The sequence below is a fragment of the Gorilla gorilla genome, chromosome 11 (genome assembly GCF_029281585.2).
Source record: "Gorilla gorilla gorilla isolate KB3781 chromosome 11, NHGRI_mGorGor1-v2.1_pri, whole genome shotgun sequence".
Classification (NCBI taxonomy): Eukaryota; Metazoa; Chordata; class Mammalia; order Primates; family Hominidae; genus Gorilla; species Gorilla gorilla.
Window position 1 is genome coordinate 76814048 of NC_073235.2, and position 23984 is coordinate 76838031.

At 39.4% G+C, this 23984-nt stretch overlaps 1 protein-coding gene across 1 annotated transcript in view; it reads right to left on the reverse strand.

Moving 5' to 3' along the window:
* Positions 1-6536: 6536 nt before the first annotated feature.
* Positions 6537-23984, reverse strand: part of CIRSR (corepressor of RBPJ and splicing regulator) — a 47055-nt gene continuing 29607 nt past the window's right edge. The window contains exons 8-10 of the mRNA XM_031008580.3: positions 9791-9897; positions 8833-8918; positions 6537-7348 (exon numbers count right to left, since the gene is read on the reverse strand). Of these exons, the coding sequence (XP_030864440.2) occupies positions 6670-7348; positions 8833-8918; positions 9791-9897 (872 nt within the window). The 3' untranslated portion in view covers positions 6537-6669. The remainder of the gene's footprint in view (positions 7349-8832; positions 8919-9790; positions 9898-23984) is intronic.

A 23984-nucleotide genomic window follows, 5' to 3' on the forward strand; every position in this document is an offset into this window, starting at 1 on the left:
GGGGAGCACTACTTGGCAGTGGCTTTTGGGCAAAAGGGTCGTTTCTGGAACGTGCTAACTGAAAATCCAAACAAAACAAAATAACTACCGGTTGGCCCTGGTCTTAGAATTGTCCATTTAACATCCTTTTCAAGGCAACTTCAGGGTCTTCCAGCTTAAGAGTTGAGAGGGCTGAAGCGTTGTCGGTGGCGACGTGGACCCCAGGATGTGGGGATCCAGCTGTGGACGCAGACCCCTCTGACTCTGCATCCGTGGCTCCCGGCCCGCAAGGCCCGCGTGGACTACCCGGGGCCCGGCTGGAACCAGGCCGATTCAAACAGGCCACCAAACCATCCCACCCCCCTACCCCCTCGTGGACAATCAGGGAGGCAAGGGACCCGCCGCTTTCGCAGCCCCAACCCGAGGCGGGCCGGAGCAGCCTTCTGCATCGCCTTCGTCCTCCGGCGGACACCCCAGCCCGAGTGGGGCGCGGGGGGCGGCTGGGCAGGCATGAGCCGGGCCGGTCGCGCAGGGCCCCCGAGGGCGGTGAGAAGCCCCCAGATTCCCCGCTCGAGGCCTCCCCAAAGGGTGCGCACACCCTCCTGGAGCAAACCGACCCCTTTTGTCCTCTCCTTTTCCCTTTGAAACCCAAATCTGAAATCGGGTAACAGTTGGGGGCGTTGGCCGATTTTCTCTCCTCTCAGTGTATCGTCCTCCCCCTGCCTCCCCTTTCCCTCCTCTTCCAGTCCACTATCTCCCCGACCCCAGCCCGTCTTCATACTGCGTGGAGTGACTTCCTCCTCCTCCTCCATTTTTGTGCCCCCCACCCCCCAGCGCGTATTTATTGTATTTTAATTTAAAAAGCGACACCTTCAAACCCTGCGCCCGAGGCGGCGGAGGCGCCGTCACCCGCAGCCGCGAGAGCCCGGCCAAGGCGCCTGGGTGCCGGGCTCCCTGAACTCGCGCCAGGGAGAAGCAGCGCGTTTCCGGGGACTCGCAGCCACCTTTGCGGCGGGTAACTCGGCTGGGTTTGTATTTGCTGTTTTAATACAAACCCAGCCGCACTGCCTGTTTCAAAGATGTGCTAATTACTACTTGGATAGCAGGGCGCAAAGTCCTTGTCCATTTCCCAGTACAAAGTAGGTTGCTAGAAAATTTGAAATTGCCTTTCAGCCTAAAGCTGCCTTACCTGAATGTCATAATTACAGTAATTATGTACATCCAAATTACATGCTAATTAAATTAGAATCAAATCGTTCTAAATCGAAATCAAATGAGGTAGTGAAGAATTAATCAATGACAACATAAATAGAGAGCTTCCTTCAGAGATATTTATTGTAACGATACAAGGAGGAATTTGATCTGAAAAAGTCACCTGTTTGTTTACTTTCAAATTAGTAATCAGTTATTATCTCTTCTCCATAATTTTAACCGTTCAGTGTTATTTACCCCCCACCCTTCCCAGACGCTGGAGTGTATAGAAATATGTATGAGGTAAATACATACAGACATGCCTCCCCCATATATTGTTGATGTAAATATAGACTGTGTGTTTGCATCTCCAGTTAAGGAAAGGGTTTCAGAATGTCCGTGGGGACACGTCCCTCCAGGGCCGGCTGTCGAGGACCCGGAAAACCACAGCCCCTAAGAGTTCCAGATTTTCCAAGACCCTTATACTCTCTTCCTGTAGAATTTCATACTGGGGGTTTTGCATTGTTTTGCAGGCATGTAACCATTTCTGGGTGATTCATTTATTTATAAAGGAAATGCAAAGTGACAGGGTGTCTGCCCCAGTCCGCATTCTGCTTGCAGATTGCTGACGAAAGTTGATATCTTCGTGTTTGTCCCAGGAGCTTCATAAAGCGCCCTCTTCACCTGTGGAGCCCGAGCGACCAGAAAAATTCGCTCGCTTTCCTAACTGCTGAAGGCGAGTCCGGCCCGCGCGGGGGACTGCGCCCGAGGCCCGGCAAGCTTAGGCGGGGACTGGCAGGGCCCTCGGCGGGCGGGCCCCCAGCGGAAAGGCCTGAGAATTGCTTCTGGGGGATGGCTTGGGCCAACGGGGAAGAGGGAGCCGCGCAGAGGGCCGGCCCCGACCCTTCCCCGCCGCACCTTGTGGGTCGGGTGTTGGGCGGCCTCCTGGCGCGGGAGGCGCATCTGCTAGGAAGGATGTGCGCTCCTTCATTCTCGGCCTCCCCATTTCGGTTTGGGGTGTTTTCGCAAGGTTGCCAGACCGCTCATCCAGAAGGAAACCACCAGAGCACGCAGGGGGGCGTCGCCTCAGGATGGGAAGGGGCGACCCCAGCCAGGATTCATCCCGTCACCCTACTCCACCCCCATTCCGGCTTCCTTTAGGTTTAGGGCGACGTCCTCCTGGGAAGCCCTGCTCTGTCAACCCAGGAGCCCTCGGACCTCCACTTCTGTCCACCCCCTCGCGAAGCCCTTCAAGCCCAAGGGACTGGAGAAAGGCGGCTCCGGGGCAGCTCGGGCCGGAGGGTGCGTTTCTTTTCATTCCAGGCAGCTCTCCGCGTTCGTCCCGCACATCTTCGTCGTTACTGCTACATTCTGGGGGTGATAAGTGTGGCGTGAAGGGAGGAGAAAGGGGAAGGTGCTGTGAAGTTACCTCTTCCTTTCCCATTAGCAGGAACCGGGTTTTAGGAGCCTGGATCAGGTAGGAGAGCTTTCAGAGGCCCCCGCTTTCCCAAACCTTAGTTTCCCCGGTCTGACTTGTTCCTCACAACTTTTTAAAGGTCTTTCTCCTTTTTGATCAGAGAATGCTCCCAAGGCCTGCAGGTATTGCATGCTTTTATCTCTTTTCAAGAAATGATAACTATAGCAGAGCTTTTCTTTTTCAGAAAACCTAAATAAGATTTTTAAATATCCTTCAGCTGCTGAAGCTAAAAATGCTACTTTCTTCCTGGTCTTACGTCCGGAGTGTGGAGCTGCGGCCCTCCGGAGCTACCTCCACCAGCGTCTTGGCCCAGTGGTCATTAGGTAAGGAGAAGAGTGAAATGGCTCAGGTGGATTTTGAACTCTGAGCTTCAATGCCAAAGCATACGAAATGTTCAGTGATTAAAACTGGGAAACGCCTGCTCCCAGCAGCGTGGAATGATTTGATTCACTATCAGCAAGCAGTCTCATGGAAGAAAGCAAGAAAGGTCTCTTCAAGCCTTTCCGATGAAAAGCTTTCTTAAGATTACATACAGCCCTATGGTTCAAAACAAGATCTCCGCTTCACAATGCAAGGTAAGCAGACCTGCCACTATGCTGCAGAAACCTCTGCCCATTTTGGCCTTTATTGAAATAAATTATGACTAATTTACCACAGAGACGTTCAGATAAACAAGTTCTAACCTAGCAACTTGGTATTTCCTGATTATTTATAAATCGACAGCACCTCCTACAGGAATTAATTTGTTAGTGTTATGTTAAATGTTAGGTTAGGGGAAAAGTCCCTGCGAAGGCAGAGGGAGAAATGCCTCCAAAACGTGTCCTATGCCTCGTGCAGTTCCAGGCTCATGGATAAATAAGAAACTTGTTAAGTGTGCCAAGATTTCTTTAAAGGAACTTCTCTATTAAGGGTAAGAATGACAAATTTCACCAGGCTGGTTTTCTAAAAAATATCCCCGTTGAGGACTTTTGTTTGGGTTCTTAAGTCATAGATTTATTAAACGTGGAGGATTCTTCTTGGGCTTTAGGTACTTAGAGGAATCTCTACACGTACTAGACATCCCTTTTATTATGAGGTTCATCTTATGAGGTTCATCTCCTTGGTTTCTACCTTATATTTCAAAACAAAAGTAGAATTACATGTCCAATATTTTTATTTTAAAAAATTATTTTCCATCATTAGGGTATGTGGAACACATTAACTGAGCCTCTTTAAAGCTGTTTGTTATCATGGTATGATTTTGTGTGAAAATGCCTCTCTTCCGTTTTTAAGTTTACAGTTAGAATGGTAGTTCGTTAGGGCTTTTGAGCACCCTTGGGTGACCAAGGCTGAAAGCCAAACAAAATCAACATCTTCCATAACTACATGGAAATTTTTTCTCAGAATTAGATGGGTAAAAATATTGGAGATTTTGGCAGTACTTTATAGTTTCTCAATCCTAACAATAAGGATAATTAAATCAGAGACTAAAAAAAATCTCATGGCCACTTTATAAAAAGTGAACCACATTGGCCAGGCATGGTGGTTCACGCCTATAATCCCAGCACTTTGGGAGGTTGAGGCAGGAAGATTGCTTGAATTTAGGAGTTCAAGACCAGCCTGAGCAACATAGCAAGATCTCATCTGCATTAAAAAAGTGGACCACGGTTTGTGAGTCAAATGAAAAAAGTGTAAGAAATAACGTTTTTAATTCATTTTTAATTTTAGGATGCGTTTCAGCATTTCTCTTCATGAACACTGTATTGCTTCAGAAACCCTTTAAGGTAGTAAGTATTGCATAGGTTTTGACATTATAAAAATTATAAAGTCTAAAAAGGCATAAGGTAGAAAATAATCACTGCAACACTGATGAACTCAAGGTGTAAATTAGCAGTGTTTACCAATTTCAAATGCATGCTTTTTTTTAAGTGAAGAAGGGATCTTTGAGGTGCGCTGTAAGTTATTTAACAATACTGTGGAAGGAATTCAAGTTCGTCCCCGCGCCCCCACCCCCACCCTGCGTCTTAAAAATCTAAATAATCAAGGGTTGTTTACCTCTTCACTTAGTTTTTCTTAGAGGACATTTGTGTGTGTGCACAGACAAGGCAAAGACATACATATCAGATGATGTGGAGTGGTTTTACTTCTTTCAAATGTTACTCTTAACAGAATTTATGAAATTGTGACTGCCAACTATCAAAACCATCTAATCAGTATTTGTTTTGTATTAAATAGCAGATGGTTAAAAAATATAGAACACTGATAAAAAAACTTGTGTCCAAGATGTGAAGTTATGTTTTTTGGAACTGCATGTTACTTGTGATTTGTACCAGTTCTTTCTGTAGTTTTCCTTTACCATATCCTTTGAAACACAAGGGAAAATTTGCAGCTAAATTTAAATATGCCTTATATACCTATACTGGTGAAATATCAAAACAGTTTGCATTGTTTCATTTGAAAATCTACCCCCTGCCCCCCACCACGGACCACTGGTACTATCAACCAGGTATGAAGTAAAATCTTTAATAGTTGTATGCCAGTAATAGAAGGGCCAATCGTGGAAGGCAGAATAATAGTCCCTCATAGATGTACATATCCTAACCCCTGGAACCTGTGAATATGTTACATTACAAAGAAAAGGGGAATTAAAGTTGCAGATAGAATTAACATTGATATTAAAATTGGGAAATTATTGCATGATTCTTCAGGTGGGCCCGATGTAATCACAAGGTCCTTAAAATTGGAAGAGGGATGCAGAATGTCAAAGTGTCAGAATGATTAGATTTGAGAAGGACTTGACTCCTCTCTCTTAGCTTTGAAAACGGAGGGGTGGGGGGGTGGCCAGGAGCCAAGAAATGCAGGCAGCATCTAGAAGCTGGAACAGGCAAGCAAACATATTTTCCCCTTGAGCCTCTAGAAGAAACACAATTCTATTGACACCTTGACTTTAGCCCATGTCAAACTTCTGACTTCTAGAACTGTTAATACAGCTGGACTGTTTTTTGTTTTGTTTTGTTTTTGAGATGGAGTCTTGCTCTGTCACCCAGGCTGAAGTGCAGTGGTGTGATCTTGGCTCACTGCAACCTCCGCTCCTGGGTTCAAGCAATTCTCCCACCTCAGCCTCCTGAGTAGCTGGGACTACAGGTGCGCACCACCATGCCTGGCTAATTTTTTTTTTTTTTGAGACGGAGTCTCACTCTGTCGCCCATGCTGGAGTACGGTGGCGTAATCTTGGCTCACTGCAACCTCCACCTCCCAGGTTCAAGCGTTTCTCCTGCCTCAGCCTCCCGAATAGCTAGAACTACAGTGCATGCCACCATGCCCAGCTAATTTTTTGTATTTTTAGTAGACACGGGGTTTCACCATGTTGGCTAGGCTGGTCTCGAAACTCCTGACCTCAGGTGATCCGCCCGACTGGGCCTCCCAAAGTGCTGTGATTACAGGAATAAAGCCACCGTGCCTGGCCCAGTTGGACTGTTTTAAGTTTGAGGTAATTTGTATACCTGCACAGAAAACTAATATTATCCAAATGTAAACAGCTTATTCTATAGAACAAAACACCTAAAGGGGGGCTTAAAAGTCTTAAAGATTTATTAATCCTTGTTTAATTTATACTAATGAATTTGAATAATTATTACAATTCACTTCAAGCAAATTCAATAACAAATTTGAATTGAAAAAAGTAAATTATACCCATTCAATGTACTGTCATTCTTTTAATGATGTTTCAGAACAAAGAAAATGTCACAGAGTTATATGTGGTTTTTATCTGGTATGGGGAACAAGAAACAGTTACCAACAGAAAATATTTCCACAGCCCCAAAATAGCTTACTTACAAATATTTGCAAAATTCATTCTTATAGTATTCACGTAGTTTTGTACTTGAATTGACAGTCTAGAGATGAAAAATTAAAATTGAGCTTTTTTATTAGAAAGACAACAGTACATAATTTAGCCCTTGCTAAAGGTATTCAATAAAAAAGTGGGGATATTTTTATTCCCAGGTAATTGTCACATACAGTCTTTCTTCTCTACTTCTGCTTCATTCTCTTTGTGTCACTTTAGTATGTGTACCTCCTGGGTGCTCTCTGTACATTTTTTCTCCTCTATACAAGTCTGTGCCATGGCTTCTGCTGTCATTTCTTCTGCTTTGCTCTTCACCAGGACTTCGCTGTGGCCGTTTCCTTGTCTCCCTTTGCTTGTAACTACCAGGACTTCTGCTCCGGCTTCTCCGGCTCCTTTCCTCCCTGCTGTGGCTTCTGCTGCTCCCCTCCTTTCTTTCAGAGCCTCTCTTCTCTGGGCTATGTTTATGGGTTCTGGACTTTTTGTCAGAATCAGAATGGCTCCATTTGCTGTTCTCCCTAGAACTCTCGTGTTTTAAGAACCTGGGCTTTTCCTTGGCTTTTTCCCGGTTGTGGTGACTGCTAGAAAGTTCTTCATGAAGCTTTCTCTTCTTAGACTTGTCCTTCTCTTCAGAATCACTGTTGTTATGCCCTGAACACTTGTTTTTCTTTCTTTTCTTCCTTTGTATTTTTTTTTCTTTATTGTTACTCTCACTCTCACTACTGCTTTCTGAAGTCTCAGTAGAGGAAGAGGAGGAGGAGGAGGAGGAAGACGAGGAAGAAGAGGACTTATGTTTTTTGTGTTTACTTCTGCTCTTCTGAAACTTTTTCTTTTTTCTATCTTTTTTCTTTTTTTTCTTCTCCAGTCGATCTAATTTCCTGTAATTGGGAAATAAACAGTAACAGACTGTGTGAAAAAGTTATTTCATCAACTGTAAGTTATGAACAAACAATATATTTTCTTAGAAGTTATTAAAAATAGTATCCATGGCAGAGCGCGGTGCCTCATACCTGTAATCCCAGCACTTTGGGAGGCCAAGGCGGGCGGATCACAAGGTCAGGAGTTCGAGACCAGCCTGACCAACATGGTGAAACCCCATCTCTAGTAAAAATACAAAAATTAGCCGGGCATGGTGGCACCTGCCTGTAATCCCAGCTACTCAGGAGGCTGAGGCAGAAGAATCGCTTGAACCTGGGAGGTGGAGGTTGCAGTGAGTCAAAATCATGCCACTGCATTCCAGCATGGGCAAAAGAGTGAGACTCTGTCTTAAAAAAAAAAAAAAAAAAAAAAGAACTGGTATCCATATATGAACACATTGTTTACTAAATGACAACTCATTTTCTTCCTTTAAAATTATTCAAAGCGTGAATACATTAAATTAAAAAATTAAATGCATCAAGCCAATTTTCTGACTATACTTCAATAGTAATGACTACTTTTTTGTTAAATTCTTACTGAGTTGAAATTATATAGCACTCTAAAGGGTCATCCTAAAGAAAGCCTGTGAAAGGTGTGTAACATCAGTTGGAACTACTATAAAAGCAAATATATAGCTATAATCAGATGAAAAATTAATTTTATGTACTATTTTATAGTATATAAATATTAATCAACATTATCAAAATTCAAGAGAATATTCTCCAGAAATTCTGAGTAAGAATACACATTAAACTTTTGAAATATTGGTTTTATAAAATAATATAGTTAACACTTGTTTTCAACAATTGTTTAGTTTTATAAATAGGACAATCCTATTAAAACATTCTGTTTCTAAAGAGTACTTCACATTCTTGGAGGAGTAACTTGTTTATATGGTATGTTTGAGTTACTCTGAAAATAAGTCTCTAGGTTCTGTCTAGCCATTCTCAAAAATCTACATACTGAAAGCATCATGAGCTCCCTCTATTGGACCCAGCAGACATTTCTTGGATTCTTTTAATTCAGAGGTAGTCTGTTTAACAAAATTCACGTTTACCTTAAATTTAAGCATTCTTTCTGCATTCTCATAAAATTTTACAAAACATTTTAAAAATGGCCAAAAATGTTTCCTAAGAACAAATTGTGTGCGAAGATACATACAAATCTATTTTGAAAAGTAAAAGCTATAAATAAGTCTAATTCTAAATTAAACATTCTGAAAAGTGCAATCGTTTTGTGGTATAATCTGAGTATACAATCTTACACTCATTTCCATGTTACTGAAAAGACAGACAAAATTGTATTAGCTATGGGTGAAGAATAATCAATAAATGTGATGCATGGTATAAGGACCTTCATGAGCTCTTAGGATCAGAGTTGAATACGATACTGAGATGAATACTAAGGAAAAAATAAATCTATTAAATATATAATTTTAAATTACCTGAGAAGTTTCTGTTTTTGTTTGGTTGTTAGTGACTTTAAAAATTCAACTTCTGGATCTTCTTCACCCTCACTTGCAACATACTCCTGAGTCAACAAAGATATCATTAAACTGCTAGATTTCAACACAAGGTAGTTAGTAGATAAAAAAGAAAACATTTATAAATAAGTTTTGTATCAGGGACACACTGTAGATGAATATGATATTTTGGATTGGGAAGTGGGAGAGAATTAAAAAAATTTTTTGTAGTCTCCCTGCCGAAGTGGATCATACAGCACTAAGAGGTTAACATGACTCTTTGCCAGCATTAGGAAACTTTTCCAGAAAAAGGATGATAGACACACACAGATAAAATGTTTAGAGCATGACTTCCATTCTCTATCTCTTGAATGTTAACACTTGCCAGTTTAAATACTTTATTTTTAATTTAATGAAATATAAAAAAGAAGATTATAAGTTTTACAGGAATGTCAAAATATCCACAATTTTAGCTTTTATTATAATTTCAACAGCACATTACCAAATATATAATAATATAGCCCTTCAAACTCAATCATTTTCTGGATCTATGTATAGTTTAATAAAATAAATAAGTTTAAAATATTTTCTACAATTTTTAGGAGTTTTTACATACTTCTAACCATTGGTTCTATTTAATGTCATATCAGGGGTAAGTTAGCAGGAAGGAAAAACCAACAACCTCATCACCAGTTCAGTTAGATATTTTATCCACATCAACTCAGAGGAGCAGTTTCATTTATTAAAATACAGGTTTATAAACAATTTCTCATTTAGATTAAAATAATAAAGCAAAATCAAAATACATTTTGGGCATTTTCTTTGCTCTATCTTACTTTCCTATGGATATATGCATATTGGAAAACATTAAGTAGCAATTCACAAGCAATCACATTTAGATTTATAGACATTTTCAGCTTACTGATAAAAAGATCATTACCTGTGATGGATCATTTGCGGTCAAGTTTCTCCCCAGTACATTTCGTTTCAGTGCAAACCCACTGTTTCTCATCTCCGCTATTAGCTCCGAGGGGTGCATCGATGGCCCTGTTCACAAAAATCACAGTTTGAATGTATCATTTATATCTCTCTACCTTTTTCGGACTCCACAGTAGGAATGCAGTTGAAGCTTTGTTAAGTAAAATCACAGCTAAATCAACTCAATAATCTTCTGCTGAGCAAATAATCAGATATGATTTTCTAAAACAGCAGTCTGGAGATTCAGAATAGAAAATAATTGCATTTTTCTTTACGTGCAAGGGGAGTCTTCTTATGTAACTTTGTCATATTGAAAAAGATACATTTAGATGTTATCTGGTTGGCAGTTTTTAGTATAAAATCAAAGCAAAATATTATAATAAAAAACTACAATTAAACTTTTAGTAGTTATTCTCTCAGTAAGAGTTCATTTAAAAGATGTATTTTTAAAGGTACATGAGGAATTTATCATCCTTATTTCCAATTCAAAATTCCTCATCCTTATTTGTCAAATAACAATACTGAATACATTGCCAAGTGGTTGCTAATCACACACACACACACACACACACACACACACCTATGGGTAACCACCAAGAACTTTAATTAATCTTGCTTTTATTCCCAGATTTCAAAATTTTTAATTACTAGCTTGGGTTGCTAACAAGCAGTTTTAGGCTGGCTACTGGTATGTATGTTTTATTTGTTTTTACACTACACTTCCACTTTTGCAAAATCTCAGACTGAAAAGTGAGCTTTTTGTTTCCCAAATATGAACTAACAATAAATTTTAAAAATTTTCAGCTGGGAGTGGTGGCTCATGCGTGTAATCCCAGCATTTTGGGAGGCAGAGGCGGGAGGATCACTTGAGCCCAGGAGGCCAACTTGGCCAACATGGCAAAACCAAGTCTCTAAATAAATAAATAATTTTTTTTAAAGGTTTGCCCCCTGCCCTCAAACATAAGGTTTATGTAAGGTAAGACAGACTCTTATCTCATTTTGTATATTCCTGTTTCATTTTGTTTTCCCTGCAGATAGCAAACTAATGACAACATTTCATGGCAGCTATTTAAAGTTGCCAGCCTAAATCACCTACACTGGCTTAAATGACGTACTCCAGCTGATGTGTCTGTCATTTAGGGAAGAATGAGACAGTTACTGCCAAAAAGGAGTTCATAAGGGAGGGTAGGGGGATAGAAAAATATTCAGAAATGAGTTCTTTAGTTTGCTGGTTAAATACTTTGTCTATTTCTTTTTACTGCTTTGTTGGTCTTTTACCACTTATTTGTGCACTCACCTGCATATTATCATGGAAAGCAAAAGGCAATCAGTTCAAATTTGTTTACCTGTCAATAGCAGATGTGGTTAAAAATTTGGTGAGAAAAACTCAGTTATAAGATAATATATTTTACTGGACTTTCCAGGCTTTACCATTCCATTCATATTGCCAAGAACAACTGTAAGTTTGCCCTAGGTACTAGGGAGATGATGGGAAAAAACTGTCTATTATTGGAGTATGGGGGAAGTTATTAATGATGTCATAGTTTTAGGAAAAAAAGGCTTATTTAGTTAAAAACAAACAAAAACACCTGTCTTATATTAATATTTCATTTTAAACCAAGAGGGTTTTTAATTTTTTTCTTCTTTTTTTTTTTTGAGACAGAGTCTCGCTCTGTCGCCCAGGCTGGAGTGCAGTGGCGCGATCTCGGCTCACTGCAACCTCCGCCACCTGGGTTCGAGCAATTCTCCTGCCTCAGCCTCTGGAGTAGCTGGGATTACAGGCACCTGCCACCATGCCTGGCTAATTTTTGTATTTGTAGTAGAAACGGGGTTTCACCATGTTGGTCAGGCTGGTCTCAAACTCCTGACCTCGTGATCTGCCAGCCTCAGCCTCCTAAAGTGCTGAGATTACAGCCGTAAGCCACCGCGCCCGGCTCAATTAAGAGCTTTAAATGAATAATAGAATGTTTACTTTGGTGGCTTCTCAAATTTCACATGTAGGAACTTAATTTTATAAAGTAGAAAATGTCTCTTCTTAAGTGTCAAAACTACATTTCCTTGTCAACAATTTTATCAGATATCGAATGAATTCAGACACCAAACTTGTTAATAATTAGAATAAAAACCACTCCAATAAAGGGTCACAAAGCTTGGCCATCATGATGAGAGGTTATACTAATTTCATCAGTTTTCATCACAAGATGGGTAATTTTAATAAGATGTTATAGAAAGCATGCCTTCTTTACAGTACTTCCAACTACGTCAAGAAAATGATGTATTTCCCCAGTGTTACAGAGATTATACAGACTATTAAACAATCATTACTCTTCTAGCATTTATATTTTTCAAAAATCCCAACTGAAAACTCTGTGTAGTATATAAATTTAGCACACTTTCACAATGTATGACTGTAAATACAGTGCTTAGTGAAGTGCTCGGCAAATAGTACTTAATAAAGAGTAACAACTATTATTTTTACCAGTAGCTATTCAACTTTCTTATATAAGAAATTGTCTTTTTATAAGATATATATGTACATATATTACTTATATATGTACATATATATTTTATATATTATATATTATTTTATATATTATATATATATTATATATAATATAATTACATATTATATATTATATATTATATATTTTATTTATTTTATATATTTTATATTATATATAAATATAATATATATAATTTTATATATTATATAATATATATATTTTATATATTATATAATATATATATTTTATATATTATATAATATATTATATATTTTTATATATTATATAATATATGTATATATGTATATATATTATATATACACACACACACACACACACACACACACACACATATATATATATATATTTTTTTTTTTTTTGGTAGAGACAGGGTTTTGCCATGTTGCCCAGGCTGGTCTTGAATGCCTCAGCTCAAATAATACACCTGCCTAGGTCTCCCAAAGTACTGGGATTACAGTTGTAAGCCACTGCACCCGGCCACTATCCAAATTCCATGACTATCTTATGGTACTTTTCATAATTCAAAAAAATGCTCTTAGTAGTAATACTTTTCACAATCCAGTCTTATTCACATATTTTTTTATACTTAAACCTTCTCCTATCAACCAAAGTTCTGGGTTTAAAGTTCTAGGTTTAGGAGATGAAACAAGTCAAGTTTAATCAAGATATATTTAGCAAGTATCTTTCTACTTTCACATTATTATGACAGAGGCTATGTAGAGTTACATTGACAGAAATGACTCCAGATCTTTTGAGAACTCAAAATTTGGTTGATAAAATAGATGATTACAGATATGTTGATAAAATAGATTACACAAATATGTTCAAATGTAAAATAACTACTTTTATGTATGATGCCTTAATAATTTCAATTATAGCTGGAGTTGGATCTTAAAAATTGTTTGGCTTATTCTTAAATTTGTCATGGTAGAATAATACTAGAGAATTCAGAAAGAAGGCATTTGTTCTAAAATGCAGATTTGTGAGGGCTCCTTTCTAGATCATCTCAGCCAAGCCTTCACAGCATGAAAACCAATGTTCCCACTTAGAAAAGCAGGTCCACTGAAGAAACTGCTTTCAACATTCATTTATTTTACAAACTTTTCTTTGCTGTGATATGGATAAGTATCAAAATACCAATTGTGTACAGTTCCATGTTCTGATTAGACCCAGGCTCTACTAGAAAAATACCGTGAAATCGAGTCTCAGGAAAGAAAAAATTCCTAGAAGGTAAATTATGCTATACAAAATTATGTGTGTAAAGCGCTTAATCTACTCACTAAGAGTATTCATTTTTACAGAACAAAAACAATGAAAGGTAAAAAAAGAATGTCCTCTTGTAAAATAGTTATCTTATCAAAGAATAATATATAAACTCAAAAGTTCTGGCTATGAGGAAATGGCATACAACTGACTCCACAATTATAGTATGGCAGTCCCAGGGGAATGCCACAAATGGCATAGGAGGGAGACTAAAGCTGAAGTCAAAGACACTTGTGTTTCACTGCAAACACTAGGTCCATCTGCTCCATTCGAAGTTCATCATTCTTTTCTTTAGCCAGGATGGTCTCGATCTCCTGACCTCGTGATCCGCCCACCTCGGCCTCCCAAAGTGCTGGGATTACAGGTGTGAGCCACTGCACCTGGCCCATCATTCTTTTCAAACAATGCATTATCACCTACAAGTTTATGGTATTAAGTAGGAGAAAAGGGGGCAGTGAGTTGTAGGTTAGGTAAGGCTGAATTAGAAATGCCTTTCCTGGCCAGGCGCAGTGGCTCATGCCTGTAGTCCCGGCACTTTGGGAGGCAGAGGCGGGTGGATCGCCTGAGTCCAGGAGTTCAAGACCAGCTTGGGCAACATGGTGAGACCCTGTCTCTACAAAAAATACAAAAATTAGCTGGCCGTGGTGGCGCACATGCCTATACTCCCAGCTACTAGAGAGGGTGAGGTGGGAGGATCACTTGAACTCAGGAGGTTGAGGGTGCAGTGAGCCTGTGATCTCACCACTGCACTCCAGCCTCAGCAACAGAGTGAGATCCTGTCAAAAGAAAGACAGAAAAAAAGACAGACGGGAAGGAAGGAAGGAAGGAAGGAAGGAAGGAAGGAAGGAAGGAAGGAAGGAAGGAAGGAAGGAAAGAAAGAAAGGAAAGAAAGAGGGAGGGAGGGAGGGAGGGAGGAAGGAAGGAAGGAAGAAGGGGAAGGGGAAGGAAAGAGGACAGACTGACTGACTGGCCTGTCTCTCCTTCTCCCAAATATAATATATTATGTACTTAATTTATAGGATGCCACTGTTGGCTGAAACTAAATTGCTACCCTAAAGTGAATATAGTTTTGCTTCCTATTACAGTGATGATCTATTTTTTTTCCCTTCTCATTGTGTGTGTGTTTTAATTTAACTTTATACTACGGAAAATTGCAAACCTACATCACATAGCTTCAACAATTAACAATATTTTGTCATTCTTGTCTTAGCTATTACTTCCAAATTTATTTTTTTCATAGAATATTTTAAATAAAATCTCAACCTCAATACCTTTATTATGCTTCTCAACATTGATAATTTTAAAATGTCATCGAATAGTCAACATTCAGATTTCTCAAACTGTCTCAAAAGTATCTTTTTACAGTTGGTTTGCTCAGATTAGGATACAAACAAGGTCCACATATTGTATTTGATTTATAGATCTCTTTTAATCTAAAACATTTACCTATCTTCCCCTCCCTATTGTTATTCATTTGTTAAAGAAATTGGGTAATTTGTCCTGCAGATTTCCCACATTCTGGACAGTGATGCCATTTAACATGTTTCTCTAGCTCTTATATTTCCTATAAATTGGTAGTTAAGTCTAGAGCCTTATTATTAAATTATTTTGATATTTTATACCACATACTTTGGGGGAATATATGGCAAGTTTTGTAAAGTTTGGATTTAGGAAAATGACACCTGAAAATACACTTCTGGTTAATTAAAACATGTTTCTAGCTAAAGAAAAAGGAGGCCAAGACTACTTGTATGTTCTTGTAATCACTTTCCCATGTATTTATTGCAGTCAAACTAACAGTAATATAACCATAAAAGTTGTTTTAAAATAAACCCCAACATTATCACAAATGAAAGAAAGTACAATCTTCTGTCCCTTTTTCTTTCCTAAAGTTAAATTGGCTATATCTAGCGAATAAGCCAGTCCCTGTCACTAAATGTAAAAAGGACAGTTAGACACTAGTTAGAGTATGTGATCAGGAGGGAGATATGTGTCTAACGGGACTTATCAAGAATTATCTTACACTTATATTTGATTACTAATATTACCGTAACCTTTCTGCTTTTAAGAAAGCTTAAAGTTATCTTTTAAAAAGACTAAAAAAATGGGCTCAGTAGGAACATGCAGCATAACACCCAGGAAAAAAAGTGAACAAAGCTATTAATAAAGTGTGTGGGTGATTTTTATTTATATAGATGAGAATGTTTTATGTATGATTTTCTAAAGGTTATGCAAGAACCAACTGTACTGAATTGTAATAAAACTGCTCCATACTGGGAATTTTCCTGACACACTGCCAGTTCATCTTAGTGGAGGCTGGAAACATAGGGTTTCTTATTGCCCTCATCCGAAGTTCATACTGAAGACAGCTAATTGATGTCTATTGAAACACACAATGTAAAGGAAAAATTAAACATTTCGTTTTAGTCTATGTGTCTGGAAAGTACACAAAGGCAAAGAAATATGAAACTGTCCTTATTGTATGCTAGTAAAAAAAATCACTGTTTATTAGAAACTTTGCCTTATTTTTATTTATTTTTATTTTTTTGAGAGGGAATCTTGCTCTATTGCCCAGGCTGAAGTGCAATGACACCATCTCAGCTCACTGCAACTTCCACCTCCTGGGTTCAAGCGATTCTCCTGCCTCAGCCTCCCAGTAGCTGTGATTACAGGCGCTGGCCACAAAACCCGGCTAATTTTTGTATTTTAGTAGAGACGGGGTTTCATCATGTTGGTCAGGCTGGTCTCGAACTCCTGACCTCAAATGATCCACCAGCCTTGGCCTCCCAAAGTGCTGGGATTACAGGCGTGAGCCACCGTGCCCGGCCTAGAATGAATATAAAGATATATGACTTATATGTACTTACTTATATTTTCAACTTAATTTATATGCAAATATTTTAGTGATGATATATCTGGCAATAATAGTTAATTCATAGCCCTACAAGACTACAAAAAATCATTTGTGCTGTGATGAACCTGAAGTATTAGAAGTTAGCATTATTATTACTATTATTTTTTGAGACAGAGTCTCAGCCTGTTGCCCAGACTGGAGTGCAGTGGCACAATCTCAGCTCACTGCAACCTCTGCCTCCCAGGTTCAAGCAATCCTCTTGCCTCAGTCTCCCAAGAAGCTGGGATTACAGGCGCACGCCACCATGCCCAGCTAATTTCTGTATTTTTAGTAGAGATGAGGTTCACCATATTGGCCAGGCTGGTCTCGAACTCCTGATTTCAGCCTCTCAAAGTGCTGGGATTACAGGCGTGGGCCACTGTGCCCAGCCCAGAAGTTAGCATTATGTTTTAAATGAGTTATGGGAATATGAATGCTCTTGAAAAGTTAGGCATCCATGAGCCTCAAAAACTTGTTGAATCAAAGAAATGAGATACAAAAGGGTACCTACTGTATGATTTCACTTATAAGAAGCTCAAGAACAGATAAAATTCATATATTGGATTAGGAATTAGAAAAATGGTTGTGGGAGGAGAAGGCAGCCTGGAAAAGGACAGAAGGGCATTTTCTAGGGTGATGGCAATGCTCTGTATCTTGTCAGGGATGTTGGTTACCTGGGTGTATACATTTGTCAAATTCAAACTCTACATTTAAGACCAGTGCATTTTACTTAAAAAAAAAAAAAAGAGATTTTAAATCCATAAACAGTGATTACTGAGTGACTATGGTACTGTGGCCACTCATTATATCTATATATTATATATCTCTCTATGAGAAGACCTCTGCATAGGGAATTCAAACTTACATATCCCAAGTATATAACTTAGAAAATGGTTTAAAAAATTAGTGTGTAACACCAGTTAGAATGGCGATCATTAAAAAGTCAGGAAACAACAAGTGCTGGAGAGGATGTGGAGAAATAGGAACACTTTTACACTGTTGGTGGGAGTGTAAACTAGTTCAACCACTGTGGAAGACAGTGTGGCAATTCCTCAAGGATGTAGAACTAGAAATACCATTTGACCCAGCGATTCCATTACTGGGTATATACCCAAAGGATTATAAATCATGCTACTATAAAGACACATGCACACTTATGTTTACTGCAGCACTATTCACAATAGCAAAGACTTGGAACCAAAGCAAATGTCCATCAATGACAGATTGGATTAAGAAAATGTGGCACATCTACACCATGGAATACTATGCAGCCATAAAAAAGGATGAGTTCATGTCCTTTGTAGCAACATGGATGAAGCTGGAAACCATCATTCTGAGCAAACTATCGCAAGGACAGAAAACCAAACACCGCATGTTCTCACTCATAGGTAGGAATTGAACAATGAGAACACTTGGACACAGGAAAGGGGACATCACACACTGGGGCCTGTTGTGAGGTGGGGGAATGGGGGAGGGATAGCATTAGGAGAAATACCTAATGTAAATGACGAGTTAATGGGCGCAGCAAACCAACACGGCACATGTATACATATGTAACAAACTGCACGTTGTGCACATGCACCCTAGAACTTAAAGTAAAATAAATAATTTTTAAAAATTGGTGTGTAATATTGAGAGTTTATTATTTTATCTCCTTAGTACTTGAGAGAACTTGTTTTTTGCCTTCAAGTTTATAATATTTTGGGGAAAATTATTTCATAGGAAAGACTTAAATTGTAAATTTTTATTATACATTCAGAAGAGATTATAAATGGTAATGTTTAGAATAGTTAGCAAAGCCTTTCCATTCACTCACTCACTAAACCAGTAGTGGAACATGGGGGTTTGTGTTAAATTCATTAAGTATGATTTGGGTAGAAGAATTAATATTTACTGAGTGAACTAAATTTCATTCATTCTCCTTTTCTCAGGTAATCACAAGCTAATTTCTTTACTTGAAGCTGATAGACCTTGAGTAGATGAAATGATGGTAATAGGAAGAGTCATGTAAAAGAGAGTTATGACTGTGATTGGAGAATCATAATACCCCTTTGAGATTATGGGAGGTGTAGCTTCCACTGGTACATGCCTTTAACATCAAGCAGGGTCATTTACTGACAGAACAAGATTGTTATTAAAAATTTGTTCAAGTCAACAAAATTTCAAGGAACAGCCATACTAACAACAAATTTAATTACAAAATTATAATAATGTGTATAAATAATTTGAAATGACTTAACCATTGGTAATACCTAAAACAAAATAGCCAAAATTTGAAGTACTAATAAGGAGCATCATTTTGACCTTTGAAGTACTATGACTGGACAAGTTTTACTAAAATACCTTGTTAATAGGCCAGTATTTCTTTTCAACTAACTAGCTTCCTCTTGCATAAAAAAATTTTAAACATCAAATCACCTACATATTATAAAGGAGAGACTTATAATCAACTATAATCAAGTACAATCAACTACGATCAACTACGATCAACTATATATTTTAAAAGAGGGAAATGGTGCCTAACTTCACTTCTTTATTTTGAGGTCAGTTCTTTATTTACTAGTTTCAATATTTGCCTGTTTTAGGAGTTTAGCTTTAATAAAATTCTGGTAACACAAATGTTTTTCTGCAGTAGAATTATGTTGGAGGATTAAAAAGAAGTCTGCCATTAGATGCAGGGCTATGAGTAGCTATCCTGGTAGGACTTCACCTCTCCAAGGAGTTGCATAAGGGAACTGCTCTGTAACAGATTCAGGTAGGATTGCCAGAAGGGCAACTGAGTTTATCATCTTTCTTTCTACAGGAAGTTCCTCTGGTATGCTCCTAGCTGTCTTCCTAGCAAATATTATGATCAGACAATTATTTTGGTAAATTTCCCAAATGTGTTCCCAAGCAACAAAAATGCCTTCAACACGAAAGGTTTATGAAAAGATGGAGGAGAAGCATGTGCAGCGCTTCTTGCAAAAAATGTCTATCAGTACCATGGCTTAGTGCAGCATTCTTCAAGAAAAATTAAATCAAGAATTAGGAAAAATTAGGCAAGGAGAAGAACACTGACACACAAACAAATCTTTGCAGCAAGTGTAAAATAAAACTTCCTTAGTTTAAATTGTTCATTTTCATATGGTTAGAACACACTAAAAACTATAGTGTAAACAAGATTGGATAGAAACATTTGAGGCATTAAGTCCTTATCATATTTTACCCATTTGTGGTGTGTCTAGAACTCAGACTTAGGCAATTCTTATTTTTTTTAAAAGCAATTTTGTATATGTATAGTGTATCTGGTGACATTATTTTGAATTTGAAATTTACTTTTATTCAAATCATGAAATTTACCATATTATCCTATCTACTCAGTCCCAAATATTTGAAAAAATTAGCTAAATTTAAAAAAATTATGGCAGGGCTGGGCATTGTGGCTTACGCCTGTAATCCCAGCACTTTGGGAGGCTGAGGCCAGAGGAACACTTGAACCCGGGAGTTTGAGACTAGCCTGGGCAACATAGTGAGAGCCTGTAAATTTTTTTACAAAAAAAAATTGAAAATGAGCCAGGCATTGTGGTGTATGCCTGTGGTCCCAGCTACTCTGAAGGCTGAGGTGGGAGGATTGCTTGAGCCCAGGAGGTCGAGGCTGCAGTGAGCTGCAACTGTGCCACTGCCCTCCGGCCTGGGGGACAAAGCAAGACCTTTTCTCAACAAAAACAAAAACAAAAACAAAAAATTATGGCAAAGTAACTAGAAATATATAATAAATTAAACTGAAAAATCCAAAACTCAATTAGTAAAATATGAAATAAATGTTAACAAATTTGGAGTCGATGTTTATTCACTTTTTGTTGCTTTTATAACTTTGAGCTTGAAAGTCCTCTTATTCTCATAACAAGAAAAAAGCTGAAACAACAGAAAATTTAAAAATCTTAATTAGCCAGGCGTGGTGATGGGTGCCTGTAGTCCCAGCTACTCAGGAGGCTGGGGCAGGAGAATGGCATGAACCCGGGAGGGAGGTGGAACTTGCAGTGAGCCAAGATCACGCCACTGCACTCCAGCCTGGGTGACAGAGCGAGACTCTGCCTCAAAAAAAAAAAAAAACAAAAACTTACATTTATCAGAGAATTGAGGTCGCAGGGCAAACCGCTGCCCTGAAAACTGGAGAGATAGGTAATACAGAGTATTATAGCTTGCTGGAATGAGAAACTACTGCTGGAGCCAGCCATTGGTAGGAATACTTAGAGTAATTTGACTAATTGTTGGAGACTGAGCATGGACTAGCTTGACAGATAAAAGCTCCTAGAGGCCCAACCATAGTAGAGCCCCCTTTCATGAGTTTTATTTCCAGAGTCTCCACCAGGTTCTCATTGTGAAGACCAAAGAACAATCTCCGTGTGCTTCCCTTCCATCAGTGGGAAGGGAAAAGTAACCATTTCCAAATATACCCAGAGCATTTTGTTTTCCTTAACAAATGCTTACTCTCAAGGGCAACTATGTCACCATAGCCAAGCCTACATGGGAAAATAAAGCTGAGAAGCACATGTGAAGGTTACAGCCCACAAGCACAGGCTCACTGAAAGACTAAGACCTAATCACAGAATAAGAGAATGCTTCCTTCTCCCCTATATCTTACTACCACATCAGGAGCATTCCTGTATAATATCAGGGGATTAAAAATGAAAGAACTGCAAGGCTCAGACCCTTAATACTGAAAGAGGAGTCTTTTGGGAAAGCTAAAGATAAGAGCAGACAAAAACAAGGACACTAGAGGAAATTTTAGCCTCTGACATCTACAGTGACAGCAAACAGTAGACACAGTCTTAAGGCCTAGCCAGATAAACATAAAACCTCACCTTACAGGCCTGTTTACCTCAGTTCCTTTTACCTGATACACCATGTCCAGCTTTCAACAAAAAAATTATAAGGTATGCTGTATTAGTCTATTTTCATGCTGCTGATAAAGACATACCCTAGACTGGGAAATTTACAAAAGAAAGAGGTTTAATTGGACTTATAGTTCCACGTGGCTGGGGAGGCCTCACAATCATGGTGGAAAGCAAGGAGGAGCAAATCATGTCTTACATGGATGGCAGCAGGCAAAGAGAGAGAGCTTGTGCAGGGGAATTCCTCTTTTTAAAACCATCGGATCTTGTGAGACTTAATCACTGTCACAAGAACAGCATGGGAAAGACTTGATCCCATGATTGAATTACCTCCCACTGGGTCCCTCCCATAACACATGGGAATTCAAGATGAGATCTGGGTGGGGACACAGCCAAACCATATCATCCCACCCCTGGCCCTTCCCCAATCTCACATCCTCACATTTCAAAACAAATAATGCCTTCCCAACAGTCGCCCGAAGTCCTAACTCATTTCAGCATCAACTCAAAAGTCCACGGTCCAAAGTTCCATCCAAGACAAAGCAAATCTCTTCTGCCTATGAGCCTCTAAAATCAAAAGCAGGTTAGTTACTTCCTAGATTCAGTGGGAGTACAGGTATTGGCTAAATTCAGCCATGCCAAATGAGAGAAATTGGCCCCTTTGTTTTCACAGGGGCTACAGGCTCCATGCAAGTCCAAAATCCAGCAGGACAGTCAAATCTTAAAGCTCCAAAATGATCTCCTTTGACTCCATGTCTCACATCCAGGTCACACTGATACAAGAGGTGGGTTCCCATGGCCTTGGGCAGCTCAGCCCCTGTGGCTTTGCAAGGTATAGCCTCCCTCCTGGCTGCTTTCATATGCTGGCGTTGAGCGCCTGCAGCTTTTCCAGGCACACTGTGCAAGCTGTCAGTGGATCTACCGTTCTGGGGTCTGCAGGACGGTGGCCCTCTTCTCACAGCTCTATTAAGCAGTGCCCCAGTAGGGACTCTGTGTGGGGGCTCCAACCCCACATTTCCCTTCTGCACTGCCCTAGCAGAGGTTCTCCATGAGGGCCCTGCCCCTGCAGCAAACTTCTGCCTGGACATCTGGGAGTCTCCATACATCTGAAATCTAGGTGGAGGTTCCCAAATCTCAATTCTTGACTTCTGCACACTTACAGGCTCAACACCACATGGAAGCTGCCAAGGCTTGGGGCTTGCACCCTCTGAAGCCATGGCCCGAGATCTACATTGGCCTCTTTCAGCCACAGCTGGAGTGGCTGGGACACAGGGCACCAGGTCCCTGGGCTGCACACAGCACAGAACCCTGGGCCTGGCACACAAAACCACTTTTTCCTCCTAGGCCTCTGGGCCTGTAATGGGAGGGGCTGCCATGAAGACTTCTGACATGCTCTGGAGACATTTTCCCCATTGTCTTGGGGATTAACATTCGGTTCCTTGTTACTCATGCAAATTTCTGTAGCCGGCTTGAATTTCTCCTCAGAAAATGGGATTTTCTTTTTTATCATATTGTCAGGCTGCAAATTTTCTGAACTTTTATGCTCTGCTTCCCTTAAAAAACTGAATGTTTTTAATAGCACCCACGTCAACTCCTGAATGCTTTGCTGCTTAGAAATTTCTTCCGCCAGATATCCTAAATCATCTGTCTCAAGTTCAAACTTCCACAAATCTCTAGGGCAGGAGCAAAATGCTGCCAGTCTCTTTGCTAAAACACAAGAGTCACCTTTGCTCAGTTCCCAAGTTCCTCATCTCCATCTGAGATCAGCCTGGACCTTATTGTTCATATTGCTATCAATATTTTTGTCAAAGCTATTCAACAAGTCTCCAGGAAGTTCCAAACTTTCCTACATTTTCCTGTCTTCTTCTGAGCCCTCCAAACTGTTCCAACCTCTGCTGTTACCCAGTTCCAAAGTTGCTTCCACATTTTCAGTTATCTTTTCAGCAATACCTCACTCTATTGGTACCAATTTACTATATTAGTCCATTTTCACATGCTGATAAAGCTACACCCCAAACTTACAACTTACAAAAGAAAGAGGTTTAACTGGACTTACAGTTCCATGTGGCTGGGGAAGCCTCACAATCATGGTGGAAGGCAAAGAGGAGCAAGTCACGTCTTTCATGGATGGCAGCAGGCAAAGAGAGACAGCTTGTGTAGGGGAATTCCTCTTTTTAAAACCATCAGATCTCATGAGACGTATTCACTGTCACAAGAACAGCATGGGAAAGACTTGTCCCCATGATTCATTTACCTCCCACTGGGTCCTTCCCACAACACGTGGGGATTTAAGATGAGATCTGGGTGGGGACACAACCAAACCATATCATATGCCAAAAAGCAAAAGCCACAGTCTCAAGAGAAAAGCAAGCATCAGAACCAGACTTAGATATGGCAGAGATTCTGGAAGTATCAGACTGGGAATTTAAAATAACTAAGATTAATATGTTAAGGGCTCTAATGGAAAAACTGGACAACATGCAAGAACAGATGGATAATGTAAGCAAAGAGATGGAAACTCTTAGAATCAAAGGAAATGCTGAAATCAAAAACACTATCAGACTTAGATTAGTTGTAAATTCATATTTACAATGCCTTTGA